At 45.2% G+C, this 20,025-nt stretch overlaps 1 protein-coding gene across 1 annotated transcript in view; it reads left to right on the top strand.

Annotated features, from left to right (window-relative positions):
* The window catches only part of LOC147435803 (CAAX amino terminal protease family protein), an 83,126-nt gene that overhangs the window by 30,027 nt on the left and 33,074 nt on the right, over positions 1–20,025 (top strand). Inside the window, exons 4-7 of the mRNA XM_086488734.1 lie at positions 11,496–11,556; positions 12,315–12,439; positions 12,525–12,587; positions 12,682–12,806. Coding sequence (XP_086344860.1) covers positions 11,496–11,556; positions 12,315–12,439; positions 12,525–12,587; positions 12,682–12,806 — 374 coding nt within the window. The remainder of the gene's footprint in view (positions 1–11,495; positions 11,557–12,314; positions 12,440–12,524; positions 12,588–12,681; positions 12,807–20,025) is intronic.

Here is a 20,025-nt window from a genome sequence, read left to right as displayed (position 1 = left end):
AATCCCGGGTTAGAATCTTTAAGCATCTCATGAAGCTAGAAGCTAAATCATGGTACAATGCACTTCCACAAGCAACCAAGGATGACTGGGAACCCTTAAAAACCGCTTTTAAGAGGCGCTTTGGGAGAGGTACCACTTCAGAAAAGTTGTGGGACAAGTTGAGAGACTTGAAGCAGGAGGGTCTTTTAGAATATGCCACCTATGAGTCCAAATTTGTGGATTTGTGGGAACGGTGGGTTGAGTCACTGGCTAGGGGGGAAGCTGCACCCGATTTCCTAAAAAAAGATCGGTTCACGCATGGCTTATGGCCGCTTCTCAAGGAGAAGGTGAAAGGTAGATTCCTGGCTACGTACGAGTTAGCCGTTGAGATTGCTCGCCTTAAAGACAAGAAGCTGCGAATGAAAGCCAAAGAAACCGAGTCAACAGAATCAGGAACATCGCGTCGACCAACAACTACGACAACCACCATTCCATCACCACCACCGGCTCTTGGGGTAAGAGATGACCAACAAGATATGTTGGCCCATATTACTGACCAACTGCAGAATTTGTTTGTCCACTTAATACAGCGAGGGAGGAGTCAAGAAAGAGATCAAGACCCTGGAAGAGCACGACGACAAAACAGGGAGTATCATTGCTACAACTGCGGAGAAGACGATCACGGTATGTACTTCTGTCCCAAACCACGATAAAACTATAATAGAAGAGGTAGGAGGAACCAATTGTCACCCCCTAGAGAAAGAACACCCCCACCCCGAGCACCACCCCCACCAACACAAATTCTACGTCCACCCCAGACACCACTACAAGCATCCATCCCACCTCTTCCACCAGCCCCACCACCTGATCGCCCTGTAAACATCATAAGGCTAGAAGAGAAAGAAAAAGCCATAGTAGTGGATCCACCCAGAGCAAAGGAGAGGGACAAGGGTAAGGAGAAGGTAACCTTTTTAGAACCACTTGAAGCCATGACTGTGAAAAGAGCTAGGAGGGAGAAAGCTACACAATCAGATGATGAGAGAAGCATGAGAGGAGAAACTAGCAAGAGGCCATCCAGGCCACGGCGGAAATTGGGCATCACCGACTTCCAGCTAGGGGAAAGTTCTAAGCCCTATGATCTAACATTGGATGTGGCAGAGCAAGGACCGAAGATTACATGGCCACAGCTGCTACATCTTGCACCAAAAGTAAGGCGACAATGGTCTAAAATGGTAAGTACAAGACGCTCCAAAACAAAGGTAGCCTGAGCAATTTCGGGATGCAACATGGATGACATCCTTCCAATTGTCGACGTAAACATAAAAGGAAAGAGGGTTGGAAACACCTACATTGATGGAGGTGCACAAATCTGTGTAATGAGCGAAGCTATGATGCTTCGATTAGGGCTCGAGGTTGACAGGCCTTCTCCATGCAAGGCAAAGATGGCAAACAACGCAAAAGTAAAGTGTGTGGGTGTGGTAAGTGCCGTGAAAATCAAAGCTTTCAACACTGAGGTAGAGGTAGATGTTTTTGTGATGCCTACTAAGAGGGAGGGCTATCCACTAATTTTGGGAAGGCCATGGTTGATGGCCATGAAGGCAAAATAGGATTGGGGTACTGGTCTTCTACGCATGACCAGTAAGAAAGGGGAGACAATCTACTATGACATGAGGATTGGCAAGCAGAAGCAAATGAATCTGGAAACATCGGCAGATGAAACCACTAGCGAATCTTCCAGTTCTGAGGAGGAGACCACATCTACCGACGAAAGTGACAGTTCCATTGATGTGATGGGTATCATTATGAAGGATCCACAAAGAGTAAGCACAATTGGTGATCCATCACCAAAAGGGCAACCCAATGAAGAGGAGAGCAAATCACCTGGCCTAGGAGGAAGTAGGTTGAAGGGTATGTTGTCTACGGAATTAACACTTGAGGAGAAAGATAGTTTTTTGCAAATGTTGATGGGATTTCCTAACCTGTTTATTGACAACTATGAAAGAATCACAGGCATTACAGTGGTGGAACATCATATTAAGCTGAAGGAAGGGGTAAAACCAGTTGTGCAAAAGCTACGACGACTGGGGGTCATACAAGAAAAGGCACTCTTGGCCGAGGTAAGGAAACTGCTGGAGGCGCGGTTCATCTATCCTGTAGAAAACTCAGAATGGGTGTCACCCGTAGTGGTGACGCCTAAAAAGAATGGTAAGTGGAGGGTCTGTGTTGACTACAAACCACTAAATGCAGCTACAAAGAGAGACCACTTTCCTCTCCCTTTCTTGGATGAAATTCTGAATGAAGTAGCGGGTTTTGAATACTATACCGTCTGTGATGGTTATTCTGGATACTTTCAAGTACACATAGCCTTGGAAGATCAGCTAAAAACCACTTTTATCACGCCATGGGGTTGTTTTGCATACAGGGTTATGCCATTTGGTCTCACAAATGCACCTGCCACATTCCAAAGATATGTCACATATGTTTTTCAACCGTTCTTTGGAACATCCATAAGAGTGTTCATTGATGATTTTTGTATATATAGCTCCCGTATTTCACATTTAGAAAAGGTAACTGAAGGTTTGGCTAGGTTGCAGAGCCTAGGTGGGCAATTAAACGTGGATAAATGCCACATTGGGGAGAGTAAAGTCATTCTACTAGGCCATGAAATTTCAGCAAGAGGTATCAACGCCGACCCAAGTAAGGTGTCTGCACTCATAGCCCTACCTCCACCAACGACCGCACGTCAACTGGTCTCTTTTCTACAGAAGGTGAGGTACTTAAGTAGATTCATACATCTACTATCACAACTTGTTCTACCACTGCAACAACTCACTCAAAGATCAACTTTCACCTGGGACAAGGAAAGCGAACATCACTACAACAAGGTAAAGGAGGTCTTAGCCAATCTGCCAACTATCTCACCACCTAAGTGGGATGAAAAATTCTATGTCACCTCAAGTGTTGGTGATGACTCATTGGGGGCTGTGCTACTCCAAAAGGATACGACGACATCTTTCATGAGGCCAATCTACTTCTCTAGTCGAATGATGACAGCAGGAGAGAAAGGTTTCACCCATGTGGAACACTTAGTCCTAGCTTTTAGATTTGCAACTACAAACAATTTGTGATTCTAACCACGGATGAAATATTTCCCTATGTTGTACAACACATGGATGTGTCTGCTAGAATTACTAAATGGCTAGTTCGTCTGCAAGAGTTTGACTACACGGTACATGTAGAAAGCACGACAAGGGCAAGTTTGGGGGGACTCATGACCTACCAAGTCTTTGAAAGGAAGGAGAAGCAATCTAAGGAAGGAGAAGTCCGATTACCTCCAGTACCACCGATGGTAGAAGGAGCATACTCTCTCTACTTTGATGGAGCCTACAAGCGAGCGTCCGACAAAGCAGCTGCAGGCATAGTGGTCTTTGATGACAAAGGTATTTTCGTTGGGCCAATTGTTAGATTCACATTCTAACAATGAAGCTGAGTATGCAGCACTAACCAAGGGTCTACAATGGTGCGTCTCGCAAGGTGTACAACGCCTTAATGTATTTGGGGATGCTCTACTTCTGGTAAGGCAAGTAAATGGAGCATGGACATGCAAGAATCCTAGTTTAAGGACTCACTTAAGTGGTGTAAAAACCTTGTTGGGTAAGTTTGAAGAAGTTCAAATACACCATATCCCAAGGGCTCAAAACCAAGAAGCAGATGCCCTAGCAAGTGAAAGACTACAGGAAGTGGTGGTTGGAGCAATAAAACTAAAGCTCCCTCTATTTCAAGGAAGTGATGCCTTGCCTGACATCATGCATTTTTTGGAAACAGGGGAATGCTCATCAGATTTAACAAAGGGACAGAAGCAATGGCTGACGCGGAAGGCCACAAGGTATCGACTCATGAATGACGGTTTGTACTGTAAGGGTAAGGACCAAATACTCAGGAAGGTCTCTCTCTCTTAGGAAATCACGGGAGTAATTGCTAGCTGTCACGACGGGGTTTGTGGTGGTCACTTTTCCCTAAACATAACAAGTAGGAAAATCTTGCAGGCAGGCTTCATATGGCCTAGCCTCAACCGTGATGTACACCACTGGTGCAAAACATGTAAGTTGTGTCAAAAGGCCGGCACTAGGTCACTTATGCCTGAACCACAGACACCTATTCTCTCATATGGCCCATTTGAAAAATGGAGTATCGATGCCATTGGGCCATTACCTAGGGCCAACTCAGGAAAATTCTACATTATCACGGGGGTCGATTACATGACTAGATGGGCAGAGGCTACAGCCACCACTAGAATCACAGCGGTAGAGGTAGCTAAATTTATCTACGAGCACATATGCTGTAGGTTTGGCACACCTTTAGAGATCATCTCTGATAGAGGGCCAGGTTTCAGAGCAGACTTGGTAGGAGAATTAATGCAGAAACTGGGCATTACAAGGAGGCACTCTTCACCATATTACCCTCAATGTAATGGCCTAGTTGAAAAGGTAAATGGAATGGTTTCTAAAATTATTACCAAGCAGGTAAACAATCATCCTGGAGACTGGGATAAGTATCTACTACTAGCTTTATGGGCCTACAGAACTTCATTTCGTACATCCTTGGGATTCACACCGTATCGTCTAGTATTTGGTAAGGAAGCAATCTTGCCCATTGAAGTGCAACTACAAAGTCTCAGAGTAATGGCAAGCCAGCTTAAACAGCCCAACATGCATTTGAGCGATCACATCATCAACTTGGAAAGACTGCAGCTGGACAGAGAAGAAGCAATAAATTATTATGCAGCACAAGCAGAGCATAGACGGCTTAGCTTTAACGAGCATCTCCGGAAAAAAGAATTGAAGAAAGGAATGTTGGTGCTCCGCTACGACAATCGCTTCGACACGCGCAAGGATAAGAAACTACTACTCCGATGGGAAGGTCCTTTCATCGTCAGGAAAAAGTATGCCAATGGAAGCTACGAGCTTATGGAGGCTGATGGAAAACTTCATAAAACCAGGGTAAATGGTTGGCGACTTAAACCTTATTTTCTTCGATTTGACCAGGCTCCACTAATTGACATTCCAGATGAGGACACACCATCAGCCACCTCCGACGATAATGATCAAACAGATGAGCTAGAGACATGAATGCCTCTAGCCAAAAGGGGAGGGCTAATGATGGGGGCTTTTCACAAGCCAAGCTCCCATACCCCTCTTCTCTCGTCCCCACCCTATGAAAACCCTCTCTTATGGAGGGAGTGATAAAAGGCATTGGAAAAAGTAAGAAAAAATAAAGTATGATTATGTAAATATATAAGAAAGGTAAAATAGGCCACCTCATGCCTGCGGGGTAGCCCATCCCCACCTTGCCTCCTTTTTCTTCACTGTTGCCCCGCCGTGTGTCCCTTTTCCTCTCCTCCACTCAAAAGGTCAACTGTCACGAGGACGTGGCAATTGCTAACCTTAGTTGTTGGCAATTGCTAACCTTAGGTGTTGGTTTCTTCCAATGATTTTTGTTTTATTTTTGAGACCCTCTTTTTGAAGTTGCAAATGGTCGGACATTGTATGGCCAATGTGAACGGTAGTTTCACCCGCAGACGGGAAGTTGGTCGGCACTGGAATTCGTACAGTAAGAGGATGTCTAGGCTTAGAGCAAGATCATACAGGTCCCCCCCGTCGCACTTAGCAAGTTGGTGGATACTAGAAAGTGAACTCAATTAAGGCGTAAAGTCAAGGTGGGATCACCGACAGAAAGTATCCGACAGTTGGGCCACATTGCACTTTTGGATGCGGTCCCAATGAGGATAGATGGTCAGAAGACCAGCGGGAGCCCGACGGAAGCATCTCCTAAAAATTAGGGAACTGCTATTCTGGGCCGTGAAATGTGTTCGCGTCATTACCTTCGGTATGACCAAGGGAACATTTTAGTACTCTGCTGCGAAGTCAACTGACGCACCAGTTGAGATATTTTTAGCAGGGAAAGCCCAAACTCGGAAACTGGGCGACGTGTCAGCTTGTGAGCGATTCTGCCACTCTGGGAGGCAAAAACGAGCTGCATATCATCAAAGGGGGCGCCATTTTCAGCCACAGGCGGATTGCAACAGGTACAGAAGCTATGGAATGCTTACCTTGCCCTCTATGCACAGTATGGTGACGGGAGTGATGCCCCGCACGCTACATACTGCTCTCTTTCTCCCTTACGTGCAGTTATGTGATGCCCCACAAGAGGGCTACTCATTTGACTGATGTACAGTTGTGTGGGTTCATGCTTTTGTGCTGAGGCAAGAGCCTCCTTGAGCAGGAACAGGGGTAGCTAACTGCTGCTCCAAAGCAGGCACTGGTGAGGGTCATAACCTCACCGTACAGGTGCAAAATCAGCGCCGTGTATGCGCTGTAAATTGACTGTTTTTCAGCCATACGGACGCCAGGATCATTGGGAATCGTGCCCCACTGGCAAAGGACAGTTAGGGGACTGTTTGGGGCTCAAAACAGGGCAAAAACCAGTAAATACAGCGTGCTGAATTTACTGTTTTTGGACAGGAATCAGAGGGTATACGACAGTGCAAGCAAGTTCCAGCAGGGGAATTGGTTTCGCGCAAGTTTTGGGGCTGTTATGTTGCCGAAATTTGGCCAAATCAAATGGTATCTAGGTGGATACACGTGAAGGATTCCCAGGACCTTACCTTGTAATTTACCCTCCTAAAGAATAAAGAAATACCGAAAGGGGCGGCAATTTTGGGGCCTACAGGTTGTCGGCGTCTGCTCGGAGCATTCTAGCTTCCGAGCCGTGTGTGTGATTAAGTGTTAACTCCCGTCGCAGGTTCTCTTTGCAAAGTGCTCTGTGTGTGTGTTTAAAGTAAAGAATTTCGGGTGAAAGCCGACGCCTACCGCCCTACGGGCCGGTTTCATCAACCCCCTCTCTCTTCCCCTTGTCTTTTCTCCTTTCTCTCTCCCCTCAAGCTACCCCACCTCTCACCAATAATGCATTATAACTCACCAATAATGCATCCTAACTCACATGCAACTTACCCTATCTTCCAAAATAGTATATCCCACCCTCTCTTTCTCTCTCCTATCATATCCCATGACCCAAATACCCCCCTCTCTCTCTAAAGGGCGCCATGTCTTTTGTCTTGTAGCTAAATAACCTCCCCCACACTCACACACACTCAGTTTCACTAAAAAAGGTGCCCACAGAGCCATCCCCACCCGGTGGTTACCTGATTTTTCTTGTGTTCACACACATCTGCACATAGATTCACCTCTGAACACACTCCTCTCTCTCCCCTCTTGTAATTACTTTATTCTCCATGTCACCTCTCACTTTTTTTCATCAACCAATCTCTCTCTCTTAGTCTCTCTCTCATGAGACTGCTGTTCTGGCACATATACACACAGCCAGACAAGTGGGGCCCACAGTCACATGGCCTATGTAGATAATGATTTCTTCATTTCTAAATTCTAGAATTTCTCCCTCCCCTCCTCCCCTATATAAAGAGGGGTCACCATCACACAAAAACACACACACAACATCACCAAAGAACACACTATGCACTGTGTGTGCCTAGTGACACACACACACCCACACCATCACCATCACCATCACCGCAATCACCATGCTTGTCTTGAGCATGACCTCTACACCCTTGGCTATGGAAGATGAAGGGCAACTAAATGAAGGATGATGGCCATAATCCTCGTGCGAGTCTTCGCCATCAACTCCCACCTATCCGCCATGTGCTCTACCACGCTCTCCCTTCTCATTCCCCTACCCTATGCTCCCCATTTCATCGCCTTATTCTCTAAATAAAACTTGAGGTTTTGTGAGTATGTTTTCTTGCAATGTTTTGCCCATGTGAGGTGTGCGGAATCGCCACCTAGTCTTGTGTTTGGAGTGAGCTTGTGTATGTGTGAAGGGTGTGCGGATTCGCCATCCTTTTGTGGTGCCTAAGTACTAAGCCGCTATACCCCCTCCCTCACCCTCTCTCTCTCACACTTGATCTCATTCCCTTTCCTCTTCATCATTACTCCCAAGCATCCATCTCTCTTGGATGAAAACTTTGTTATGGTGGTGTGTTGTTTGCGTCCTAGCCGCTGAAGCTAGGTGGTGCCCCCTGTTTGCTTTACCATGACAGGCTCGATGCGCTCCATTCGGTCCCCGGTGTTTTAGAGGCTGTCGGGGTTCGGGGTTCGGGGTTCGCTTTGCTCCCGTCACTAGGTAGGGCAAACTTACAAAGCAAATATATAAGGAAAACCTAGCGCTAGCTTTTCTGGCAGAGGAGGAAGTGCAACATGCAATGCAATTGCAGCAGGCATCTCTCTCCCCATCTCAAGCAAGAACCACCCTCCCTTCAGCCTGGCGTTTCAGCAAAGGAACTCCAGCGTTTTCAGCCCCTTCAGCCTGGCGTTTTCCGCCCTAGAGCATCAGGGATTCCACTTGCAGATCGGCGTTTTGCTACAGCCAATTCAGCGTTTCAAAGGCCTGGAGACATCAGCGTTTTTCAGCCTAAGAAGACCAGCCAGTCAGCGTTTTACAAAGCAGCAAATCAGCGTTTTCTTCAGCAGTAAAACAGCAGCAAGACCAGCGTTTTTCAGCAGAGTCATCGTCCTCGCCGTTCTCATCTTCGTCGTCGATTCCATCCTAGACATACCTTGCATCAGCATCTTGTACCAGATTTGTGCAATCAATAGCATAGACTTCTCTTGCCATCAAGAGGAGGTCCTTCGGAGGAGGGTTTGACAACTTGTTGGTGTCGTATTCTTCTCTCTCTAACTCTAAGTCTCAGCATCCTCACGCACAATGTCTATTCACTTTGTTTGTGATCACTTGCACTCTCTCATTAAAGGAACGGAAGGCTCTTCCTTCTGTAAGTAAAAGGAAGCTTGAGCACGATCGGATCACCCATCTTGTGAAAGAAAAACATACCTTGCATCAGCATCTTATACCAGATTTGTGTAATCAATAGCACCCGCCATCAAGAGAAGGGCCTTCGGAGGAGGGTTTGACAACTTGTTGGTGTCATATTCTTCTCTCTCTATCTCTCAGTCTCAGCACCCTCACGCACAATGTCTATTCACTTTGTTTGTGTTCACTTGCACTCTCTCATTAAAGGAAAGGAAGGCTCTCCCTTCCGTAAGTAAAAGGAACCTTGAGCATGATCGGATAACTCATCTTGTGAAAGAACAACATTCATTTCCGCTGCACCTTACAAGAACGGAGCCAACTTGCAAATCCCGGCCGAGAAGCCTAAACCCCAAGTGAAGAAGCAGAAGCAGCAGAAGAAGTTTTACCCACTTGCAAAGTCTTGCAGAGTGTCCTATTTTTTAAGAAGAGTTCCCACCAACTTATGAGACCCCGTCCAATGGGGCCTAGGGGACCTAAATGCATTAAAATAAAGCAAAACCGCACACACGCAGAGTCACAATCCCTTGCGTGGCGAGCTGATGACGTGGTAGTTGTACGAATAGATTTTCGCAATTCACATTGGCTATGCTAGCGTGGCAACAAGTACGGAATTCCACGTGTTACGTTGGTTGTGCTTATGTGGCACTTGTACGGATTTTCGCCGAGCGCGTTGGCAGCTTTTTGAGTGCTAGTGCTTTTGGGGCCAGATGATTTTGAGTTTGAAGCTTTTCATGTAAAATGCTTTTCATAGGCCAAGGGCCTTCAAATATGTGCGTAGGGCTCATTCTCTAGCACTCTTCCGGGTGAAGGTGCTGAGCGCGAGTACTAGCATTGTACCGAGATCAAGTAATATAAAAAAATAGCGAAAAGGGCGCCAAGGTTTGGGGGCAGTACTCTCTGGGGTGGAATTCTGTCGCTCTGTGTCAGGTGTGCTCTCTCTCTCTTTTAGTTCAGTTGTTGTTGAAGTGCTAAAAGTCTGTTCAGTCTGTTCTTTTTCGTTGGCACGTGGTGCCCGCCTCGTGATGGTGGTATCAGAGCTTCAGGCGTGTGCTTTTCTGAAAGCATACCTGTCCCACCAAAGAGGAGACAGAGCAAACCGGCGCTTCCAAAGTCTATTGGAATTTTATTTGAAGAATCTTCGTGCCCCAACCCGGACTTATTAGCCACTCCCACCCTTACTTCATCGCGCATTGGGTGCACTCCCGTCTTCACCGGTCTGTCTTACATGGCATAAGCCATAAAGAACCCAAGACATGGTGTTCATGCATTCAACAGAATACTTGTAGTTTCTCCTTGACGAGCTTCGCGACACTCTTTCGCGGCATCCTCAGCAAAATCTTCCGATGTTGCAAAGTTATCAACAGTTTTTGAATTACATGTTAGTCCCTTTGATGCCCAGGTGGTACCTCCTCCTTCAGTTCTAGAAAGTACGAGAGCTTCCAACCAGCAACCTTCCTCGTCAATTTGGCCACTTAAGGGTGCTTAAAATGGGTCCTCTTTATTTGGTAGGCCACATCATCACTATATGACATACCCCACCATTAAAGGGAGAGCAGTCGCCCCCGATTACAAATTCAATCCTATTCTTTAGAAGACACTGCCTTCAAGCATACATGCCAATGACCATCATTGCTGGGAACTGGTCCATGTCAGTTTGGCCACTTGCGGGCACTTAAAACAAGTCCTCTTTAGTAGGTAGGCTACATCATTACTTTGTGACATACCCCCTATTAAAGGAAGAGCAATCACCTGCAGTTACACATGCGACTTAAATCTGTTTCTTTAGCAGACACTGCCTTCACGCATACATGGCAATGACCATCATTACGAGAGAGCACATTCTGCAGCATGCATTACATTATACAATTCCACAATCAAGTTTTCATCCAGTCATTTCATTTGCATCAGAATTCTTGATATTTTGGCGTAGCAATATTAGCCATCACACCCAGACCGCGGGAGAGTGGAGCATGAAAGAAAGAGAGAGGCCCAAATCCTTTATCGACCCATCACAGATCCGGATGCAAAATGTGTTGCGAGTCGTGAGCTGTACTGACTGCAGAGAGATAGTGATGTGTCAGATTTTAACTGGCAGCTTTTGGGTTGTTTTAAGTAGGAGACGAAATGAGGCGATTGGTCACATTTCTAAGAGCCACTCATTTGAAACAAGCAGGTTGATTACATTGACACTGGTGCAGGGTCCACCCTTCAGATGGCAATGAGGGTTCAAGTGAGTCTGTGTCCTGGATTTTGACGATATTCTCGTAATCACTAACAACATGGGCACATTTTACACTTTATAGTGTCTCTTAAACCAATGTTGTCTTCTGTATTTATGGCATTTGTGACTGTTCAAAACATTGAACCTTCATATTCATAAAAAATTCTTACTTTTGCTTGCAGGAGTTTCTGGATTATTCGATGTGCTTGTCATAGACGATTCAATGTGATTCATCAAAATGTTGCTTTTATTTTTGAATTTGAGATTTTCAAATGTTTGTTTTTCCTATAGCTTAACCTTAAAGTATATTAGAAGTCTCTAGAATTCAAATGGATGACGGTACCTTTTTCTTCCGCAGTTGAGAGGCGTGAATGTAAACTCATTTTGCTTCATTTGTCATAAAATGTAGGCAACACATTTTGCAGCAGAATCCGGCTGGTCAGTACCTGACTGTACGCTTTTACTGAAGTGTAATCAACTCTCGTCTTCTCCTTTTACATGAATATTCTGTATGGCTAACTTTGCGTTCTAGCAATCATACTTCTGGAAACCATCTTTTTTGTGTGTTCTTATGGGCATCTATTGCAATACAACTGAGCTTAAGATTAAAAATTTTCCCTACTTATTGGTTGAACAGCTTCTCGATGGTTTCAGAAAAGCTACTGACTAGCAGATCCTGACAGGGTTTAAATTGATCTGCTACTATGTTTGAGTTTGTGGCTATCCTGATAAATATCCCAACTCTATGAATATCACAACTATCAAGTTTAAGAGCTTCTCTATGGTTTCAGAAAAGCTACTGACTAGCAGATCCTAACAGGAGGTTTGAATTGATCTGCCACTATGTTTGTGTTTGTGGCTATCCTGATAAATATCCCAATTCTATGAAAACCGAAAGGCAATCCTATATTTACCCTAGTTGATACACTTTCAAATAAAAGATTCCAACTCTTGAAGGTTGAATTTGGTTGTTTAATCAACTAGTGACCTGTCGTATCACAAAAGTTACATTTTAAAACTGGGCTCAAGATCTTTCTTTTCTGTTATCTGTTGGTTATTATTGTGGATGTACTACTTTTAGTTTCCATTTGTTAAGCCATTATAGTCTTGCAATACTCCAAGAAATCTTCTTCTTGTTTTGATTTATGGGGTTTCATGGCCTTGTCCAGTGCAAATTTAAGTGTCAAAGCAGCTGTTGAAGGGGATGATCCTTTTAATTTGTTTGTAGTTGATGTAGAATCTTGGCATCTACTGGTGGTGTGCGGTCTGGTACTGGTTGTCTCATCGTGTCGTCAATTACTCCTCCTAGCATGGCCAGAATTTTTAGAGTCTAGTGACACAGCCAATGAAGAGGTAGGGTGAAGAATTTAATTGTTTTTGAGAAATAAGGGTAGGCTTTGTTTTTCTCTATTGCATCATGTGAATGAATGCTGTTCAGGTGCTTGGGCCACTACAGTCAATTGACTATCCTATTGTTTCCATAATGCCAGGCTTAAGTGAGGTATGTTATGATGCTAATAGTTATTGTTCGGAGTTTGGGAGGAATTATAACTGATGATTACATTCTTGAATTTTTTAAATTTCTGATACTACAGGAGTTTCTGTTCCGTGGAGCATTGTTACCTCTTTGTGGACTTGATTGGAAAGGAATTACCGTAACAGGGTTATTGTTTGGGGTGCTGCACTTGACTGGAGGGAGAAAAACCGCCTTTGCCATTTGGTAGGTCCCAATTTTCCTCGTGGTATCAAAAAAAAAAACAAATGTTCCATACATCTGTTTTCAAAACATTTGTTCTGTCGCACCAGCTCAAGCTGAAGGGAAGAACTCATTGGGTACAGTATTTCATGTATTTTACAAAAAATTGCTGAGTGGCATGGTTTCCACTTATTACTGGTAATACCTTAATCATAACGATGCTCAACTTAGCTGTTGCAGTTGAAAGATTTTAATTCCCTTTCAAATGTAAAAGGTTGGCCTTGTTGCTTCGTAGTAAGGGCATATTGTGTAGCTATTGTTCCTCTGGGGCTGCAGTTGGCATATTTCCTATGTTACAGGCATCTTGGGAACTTCTGGCACGAACCTACGAAGCTTTAGCCATGCTAGAGAGGGCTGGCTCTTAAATATGCTGGTTATACCAGCACTAGTGTAAGTGTCCCAGTATGGATGACGGGATTATTGGCCTCGTCAGGGAGTAGGCTAAAGTGGCCATAGATATCAATGCTCTCCCGCATGATCCGGTGAAAATCATCTGTTCCTAACAAGTTACAACATAGTTGGAGCAGAGTTAAAACAGATTACACCGCGCCCGCCCTCCCCCCCCCCCCCCCCCCCGGCCCCGCCCCCTTCTTCCGCTTTCGTGGTAGTGGAGGCACTCTTCTATATTATGTACTCCTTCACAAGATCGGAGATATGAGACCCAGCAAATATCGTAAATGTGGAGTCGTGGACCAAACTCTCCATGGTATGGAGGTGGGTGCACAAGCTGTGGTCAATCAAACTTAAGTGCAAACATGGTGCTGAGTGTGGATGATTCTCCCTCAACTCACTTAGGTTCCACTGTGATTAACTTGGGCTCACAAAGAGGATGTCTAGATGATATGTGTGTCTTTTGCAAGGTCAAGAGTACCATGGAGTGAAGTGTAAAAAACTTACATGAGTTGCATAGAGAAATGAGCCCCTTTTTACATGCGGCATTCGTTCACTTATGCTGCATGTGGGTTTTATCCTCTTAGTCTAGCATCAGTCTCTGCACCGCCCTTGATGCAAGGAGTTTGAGCCTCCACTCTTCCCAAATTCCCTCATGCCTAGGGTTCCTTTGAGGCATAACATACTTGTGTATGTTTGGCTCTTTTCAGGTAGGTACTTAAGAAAATTCTAGCTTGGATACATCATCTATCTTAGAGACTAGTCATAATAGACAGTCTTTGTAAAAAATGGGGGTAGAGATTCTTTTGGAGATGTGTCCTTTAAAGCTTCTTTGACTCCGCTTTCGGTATGCATTGCTTTTTTGCAGCTACTTTGAGCTTCATTTTCGTTGGTGCAGACTGCAAATTTTGGAACCTGTTTGAAATATTTTTACGTCCTACTTGTGGCGTCATACCACTTACACTTGTGCGTAGTGTTTTTGTGTTCCGTTTTTGGATTCCTGTGGCGTCATACCACTTACACTTGTGCTAGTGTTTTTGTGTTCCATTTCTGGATTCCTCTAGTGTCTAGCTCTTCAAAATTGAGAAATGTAAATGATTGCGTTTCTTGGGGCAGTCTCATCAACATGCACATAGTGTTGGGTTTTCAAGCCCGATATAGCCCGTGGGAACATACCGTTATGGCATGCAGATAAACTCAGTTATGAGCCAGTCCATATGTGGAGTTTGCATGGCTAATGTGAGCCTAAAGAGATCTATATATATTGTAAGGCTAACGTGAGCCTAAAGAGATCTATACATATTGTAAGGCTTTGAAAATAGTAATATATAGCGTTGCTTTTTGTGTCGAAGCTCTCTCTCTCTCTCTCTCTTCTTTTAGGAGTCATCACTTACAGACATCTCGGATTGCTTCCCGACACCTTGTGCGACGGAAGAAACGAGCTTACTTGGCCCAGATGGAGGGAGACTTGTATCAGCTGTTCTTGAGTAGAGACTCAGGTGAGACATGGCGATTCTTTCATGAGCACTCTCCTCCCCCAGTGATTACTTCTCCTGATGTGTGGGCCAGTATGCCTCATCGTTATATACGGTTCCTGGACAAGACTCCCTTCCAGATCCTACAGAGCCATGCCCACCTACCAGCACCTTCTTTACCAGTTAGATGGTAAAGAGAGCCATTGACAGGATGAGGACCAACAGGGCATATGATCATGATGGTCTAGTAGCAAAGCACTTTACACATGCTAGAGATATGCTGGTAGGTTCTTGCAGTGTTGTTCAATTGTGCTATGTGTGAGGGGTTACCTGAGACTTGGAGGTTGTCTACTATTGTGCCTGTCTTCAAAGCAGGTGATCCTACAGAGCCTGGGAATTACCGCACTATTATGGTTGGGCACACATTGGCATGGTTGTATGCATCCATTCTTGAGCAGCAATTGAGTAATTGGGCAGAGGGTGAGGGTGTACGAGCAATGGGCGAGGCCGCTTTAAGGAGGGGTTTCTCCACTCTTGATCATATTCTGACACTCAGAGCCATCATTGAGGAGGGCAGGTCACATGGGAGACGGATTTATTGTAGCTTTGTGGATTTCCGCAGAGCATTTGACATGGTACCGAGAGCTCGATTGATGCGCAGATTGTTTCACATATGGTCAAGAGATTGTAGAGTATACAGATGCATACACATACCTTGGGGTTGGCTTCACTGGGCCGAGGTTTTCTTTGGGGAGACCAGCAGAGACTAGACTGACTACAGCTTTTGCGGCCTTGGGAGGCTTGGAGAGGATGTGTTCGCAGGTTCAGTTCCATGAACCTCGGACAAAGTTATGGCTCTTTGATACCTTAGTAGCCTCAATTATGTTGTATGGGGTGCAGACATGGGGACCTTCTCTAGGCCAGGATGGTTGGAGACGTATGGAGAGGCCCTTGGTATCTATGATCTCTCGATTGATCAGAGCCAAGGCCTCCGTACCCCACGCTATCATTCGAGCAGAGCTAGCTGCCCCGCCTTTGGAGATTGAGGCGCTTACCAGATCGGTCTCCTTTGTGCGCAGCTTGTGGGATACTACTAGAGACAGATATGCTAGACTAGCCCTTGAGTCTTCTAGACACAGTTAGCTCTTCAGGGGGACACTTCATGCTGGTATGCACATATGACATCATGGTTTCAGACGCATGGTTTCACCATGGACAGGTTGCCCCCTTTCCGGTACTCTCTTCAGGCACCCTCGATGTCTCTTACACGGGTGGAGATTACTAGACTCATTCGTCAGGACCTAATCCAGCTGGATACCAGAAGGACATGAATAGAGCCGCCACAAGAGTTGGGAACGAAGATCGCTTTCTATAGAGAGCATCTTCTCCACCTCACAGGAAATGGGTTTGTGATTCGACCCAGCTACATGGACACACATATGTCTCATGGTTCGCGGTGTGCCATTGGTCAGATACGCACATTCTCACATCAGCTGGAGATTGAGACTGGTAGATTTAGAGGGATACCAGCAGATAGCAGGATATGCCGCGTATGCCAGTTAGAGCCAGAGACAAAGCTACACTACATATGTCATTGCACAGTGTACTATGAGATACGGGGCCGTTTCCACTACTTATTCAGAGAGGGTTTCGGTCCTTTCTCTAGGGTCATGAGTTATGAGGATCAGAGATGTCTTGGGCTATATCTACTTGAGTTACACAGATATAGAGACACTTTACTGGGGAGAGATAGAGAGAGACAGTCCCAAAGACAGATTACAGATTTCTTTTCACTAGATATGGGACAGCCAGAGGAGCAGTCATCATTGCAGAGCTCGACCCACACTCATTCGACCACTACCGGCACTCTCATCGACCGAGCACTGGAGCTACGGAGATCTAGACGGCCACGTTCGAGGAGAGGGGCTACACAGCATTGACGGAGACTACAACAGAGGATTCGACCCATACTCTTGATATCTAGAGGGCTGATGAGGATGGATTCTAGTAGTAGTATCTAGTTCTTTTGTACCCAGACATGGTGTTAGATTCACCATTTTGTAACAGATTGGTCTCATAGGTAATTTTGGCCTTTTAAAGACGTTAATATAACATTTCATTTCATTTCATCTCTCTCTCTCTCTCTCTCTCTCTCTCTCTCTCTCTCTCTCTCTCTCTCTCGTTTTCTGTTGCACACTCTCAAGCTTGCCATGGATCCTCATGGGAAGCACCTGTCATAGCTTCCAAGTCCAACAAGTGATATCAGAGCAGAGGCGCTCCAAGGAGGTAGTTTGGCGAGCATATCAAAAGGCACGGTGAGGTGGACACTGGTGCAAGCTCGGGAAACGACGTTGAGCAAGCCGTTTGGTTGGTGTGGGTGAAGGTGAGCATCTCAAGATGCTATCCGGTTTTTGCGGCACAGTTGCAGCAGCAGGCGCAGAGAAGGGGTAGACTGTGTTTCAAAACGCTACCCAAAAGGCATTGTTGTACTCTGCGTTCTAAAACGCTGTCAGAGCGGGTGCACTCTAGCAAATGGGAGCATATTAAATAGCTGTTTGTAAGGTACAGCGGAATGAATGTTGTATTTCCTCAAGATTAGTGATCTTTATTGCTCAAGGTTCCTTTTAGTTCTTAGGGAAAGAGAGAGCTTTCCGTCTTATGGAGAGTGCTATGATCACGAACAAAGTGACTGGATATAGTGCGTGCAAGTGAATGAGACTGAGAGAAGGAGAGAGAAGAGATACGACACCCGAGAGGTTGTAAAACCCTCCTCCGAAGGCCCCACTCTCGTCGGCGAGAGTGGTCTACTTTGATTGCACAAAGGTGTACAATGCGTATGCAATGGACTGATGCAACTTGGACTATGCCGATGGCGACGACGGTGATGACCACGACTTAGGCTGAAATCTGTGATCTTCTATGGCTGAATTCGGGGTTGTCTTGGTGGCTGAAAAGGACTGTTTGGGCTGCGTTTTTATGGCTGAAAATGGGGGAGCATCTGCAACCAACTGGGGGCTGTTCTGCTTCTGTGTCTAGGCTGAAAACTGATGAACTTGGCTGCGTTTTTCTTGAGGCTTAAACTGTTGACAAAACGCTGATGTTGCAGGTCTATGGCTGGCGTTTTTGCAATGAAAAACGCTGCTGAAGATGTAGCGTTTTTGCCATGAAAACGCTGGGCTGAATGGTGCTATGGCGATCATGCAAGGAGTTGAATGCTAAGGATCTGATGTTGCCCGCGGTAACTGCAAGAGGACACGCCGGCTGAGGTCTTTATCCAAAACGCTAGGCTCTGATGGTGTAGGTGATGATGAAAGCCAAAACGCCAGAGGTTCTGAGGGTACTGCTGAGAAGTTACCTGTTGAACGGGATGCTCCTGCTGCCTCTTCTGCCAGAAAGTGCTAACTTGGGTTTGCTTTTATATTAACTTAGCAAAATTGCCCTACCTACTTTTGTTGGAAAGTCACTTAAAAATAATGAGTGAAAATAACCAAAAATAGGAAAATAGGCTAAATGCACTGGAAAATTCCCCTAACTGATGCTAATGGATTCTGATGGGAATTCCAATGATCATGCTGTGTGCACCGGAGGATATGCATCTATGCTAAGTGACTGGGCATGCACGGTCTACGAATAGACTCACAAAAGTGCCAGATCACTACTAATCTAAACTGACTTGACTGACGGGAACCCTGCTATGGTGTAGCTTGTCCACGGACACATAGGGTCGGGATGTGTCACGTGACATCCCCTCCTTTTCAAAGTGAGGTACTGGTACCGAACTGTATGGCGTCGAGGGAGATCGCCAACAGCATCCGGAATCCTGGAAGGGAGTCTTCGCCGACCCACTCTGATGTGTGGGTCGTGCGGTACTTGAACTTCATAAAGGTCTGCAACGCTTGCTTCTTTGGGCCACGCCGAAAGCGACACAAAGTCTTCTGTGGCTCCTTTGATGCTTCAACTTCGTTGACTATCCTGCTTCTTTCGTCTGCAAGAATCTCCATGGTTGAAAATTCCTGAAACCATCTCCAACACAAAACCATGAACATACCCATTCCATGTAAAGTGAAGGAAAAAAATCGTGTCTTCTCTAAAGACTTGTAGATGAACAAATAGACGGAGTGACAACCCGTTCATCAAACACATGCAAACAATGCGCTCGAATCTTTTCTGTTTGATCGAAATCAATCAACTGTGGCAAATCACAATGGAAATACCCATGTTTGGTGGTCATACTATCATGTGCTCGTTCGGAAACTGTGTCATGCCAAGGAAGAGACATGGAATGTGACTTCCTTATATACAACTTTTCAACTTTTCATGAACAATCCGCATACATTCGTGCTCATCCATGAGAGAAACGTGCTCAACATACAATATGTCATGCCTAGGAAAAGGGATCACATAACGATGTTGACTAAAATACAGGAAACCTTCACGAATGAAACACTCGAACAATGCGTGCGTATCAATCATGCGAACACATAATACTTCCTGTGATGGCTCTTTGGACCAAGGCTTGGGAGCCAAGATCGGTTCGTCCTGAATGATCTAATCGTCCTGTGGGGGTTCTTTGGACCTCGACTCGAAAGTCAAGATCGGTTCTTCGTGATTGATCGAATCTACAACGAGGTTAGCTTCGCTAGAAAAAGCATCAACTAACACATCATCCTTGTGAACAATCACATCTTCTTCATGCAACTCATCATGCTTGTGAGAAATCACATCTTGATCATGCAAATCATCATGCTTGTCATTGTCATTGTCATCCAAATCATTATGCAAATCATTGGCATCCAAATCATCATACAAATCATTATCATTCAATTCATCATGCTTCTCATCATCATGCAAATCATTGTGCTTATCATGCGATGGAGAAGAAGAGACTGAGAGGGTCTCCTTTTCCCGAATCTCTTGCATCGGTGCCTGCACTTGAGAAAAGAGTCGCAACATCTCTTGCAGTCGTGCTTTGTTCTCGCGATAAAATTTTGCTTGTCTTACTTGGTTCTTTGCTTGTCTGCGTTCCATTTCTGCTTGTCTTTCTTTGAATTCATGATCCAATTTGGCTTGTCGTTCTTTGGCTTCCAAGCGTGCTTGCTCGCTCTCACGCGCTATGGCTGCCATTCTTTCTTGGTACTTACGCTCGATGGCTGCCATGTCTTCTTTGTAGGCTTTTCTTTCTGCTTCTCGTTCGGCATCTCTTGCTTTGTCTTCGAACTTCTTGTCCATCATCCTCTTGTCGAAAGCGTCCATAGGAGTTAATGCAATCCTTGTCGTATATAGGAAAGGGGGAGGGTCGGAAAAACCTCCTGGTGGGG

Source organism: Adiantum capillus-veneris, chromosome 18 (assembly GCF_014529385.1).
Source record: "Adiantum capillus-veneris isolate H3 chromosome 18, ASM1452938v2, whole genome shotgun sequence".
In the NCBI taxonomy this organism is placed as follows: Eukaryota; Viridiplantae; Streptophyta; class Polypodiopsida; order Polypodiales; family Pteridaceae; genus Adiantum; species Adiantum capillus-veneris.
This window is presented reverse-complemented; position numbering and strand designations above follow the sequence as displayed.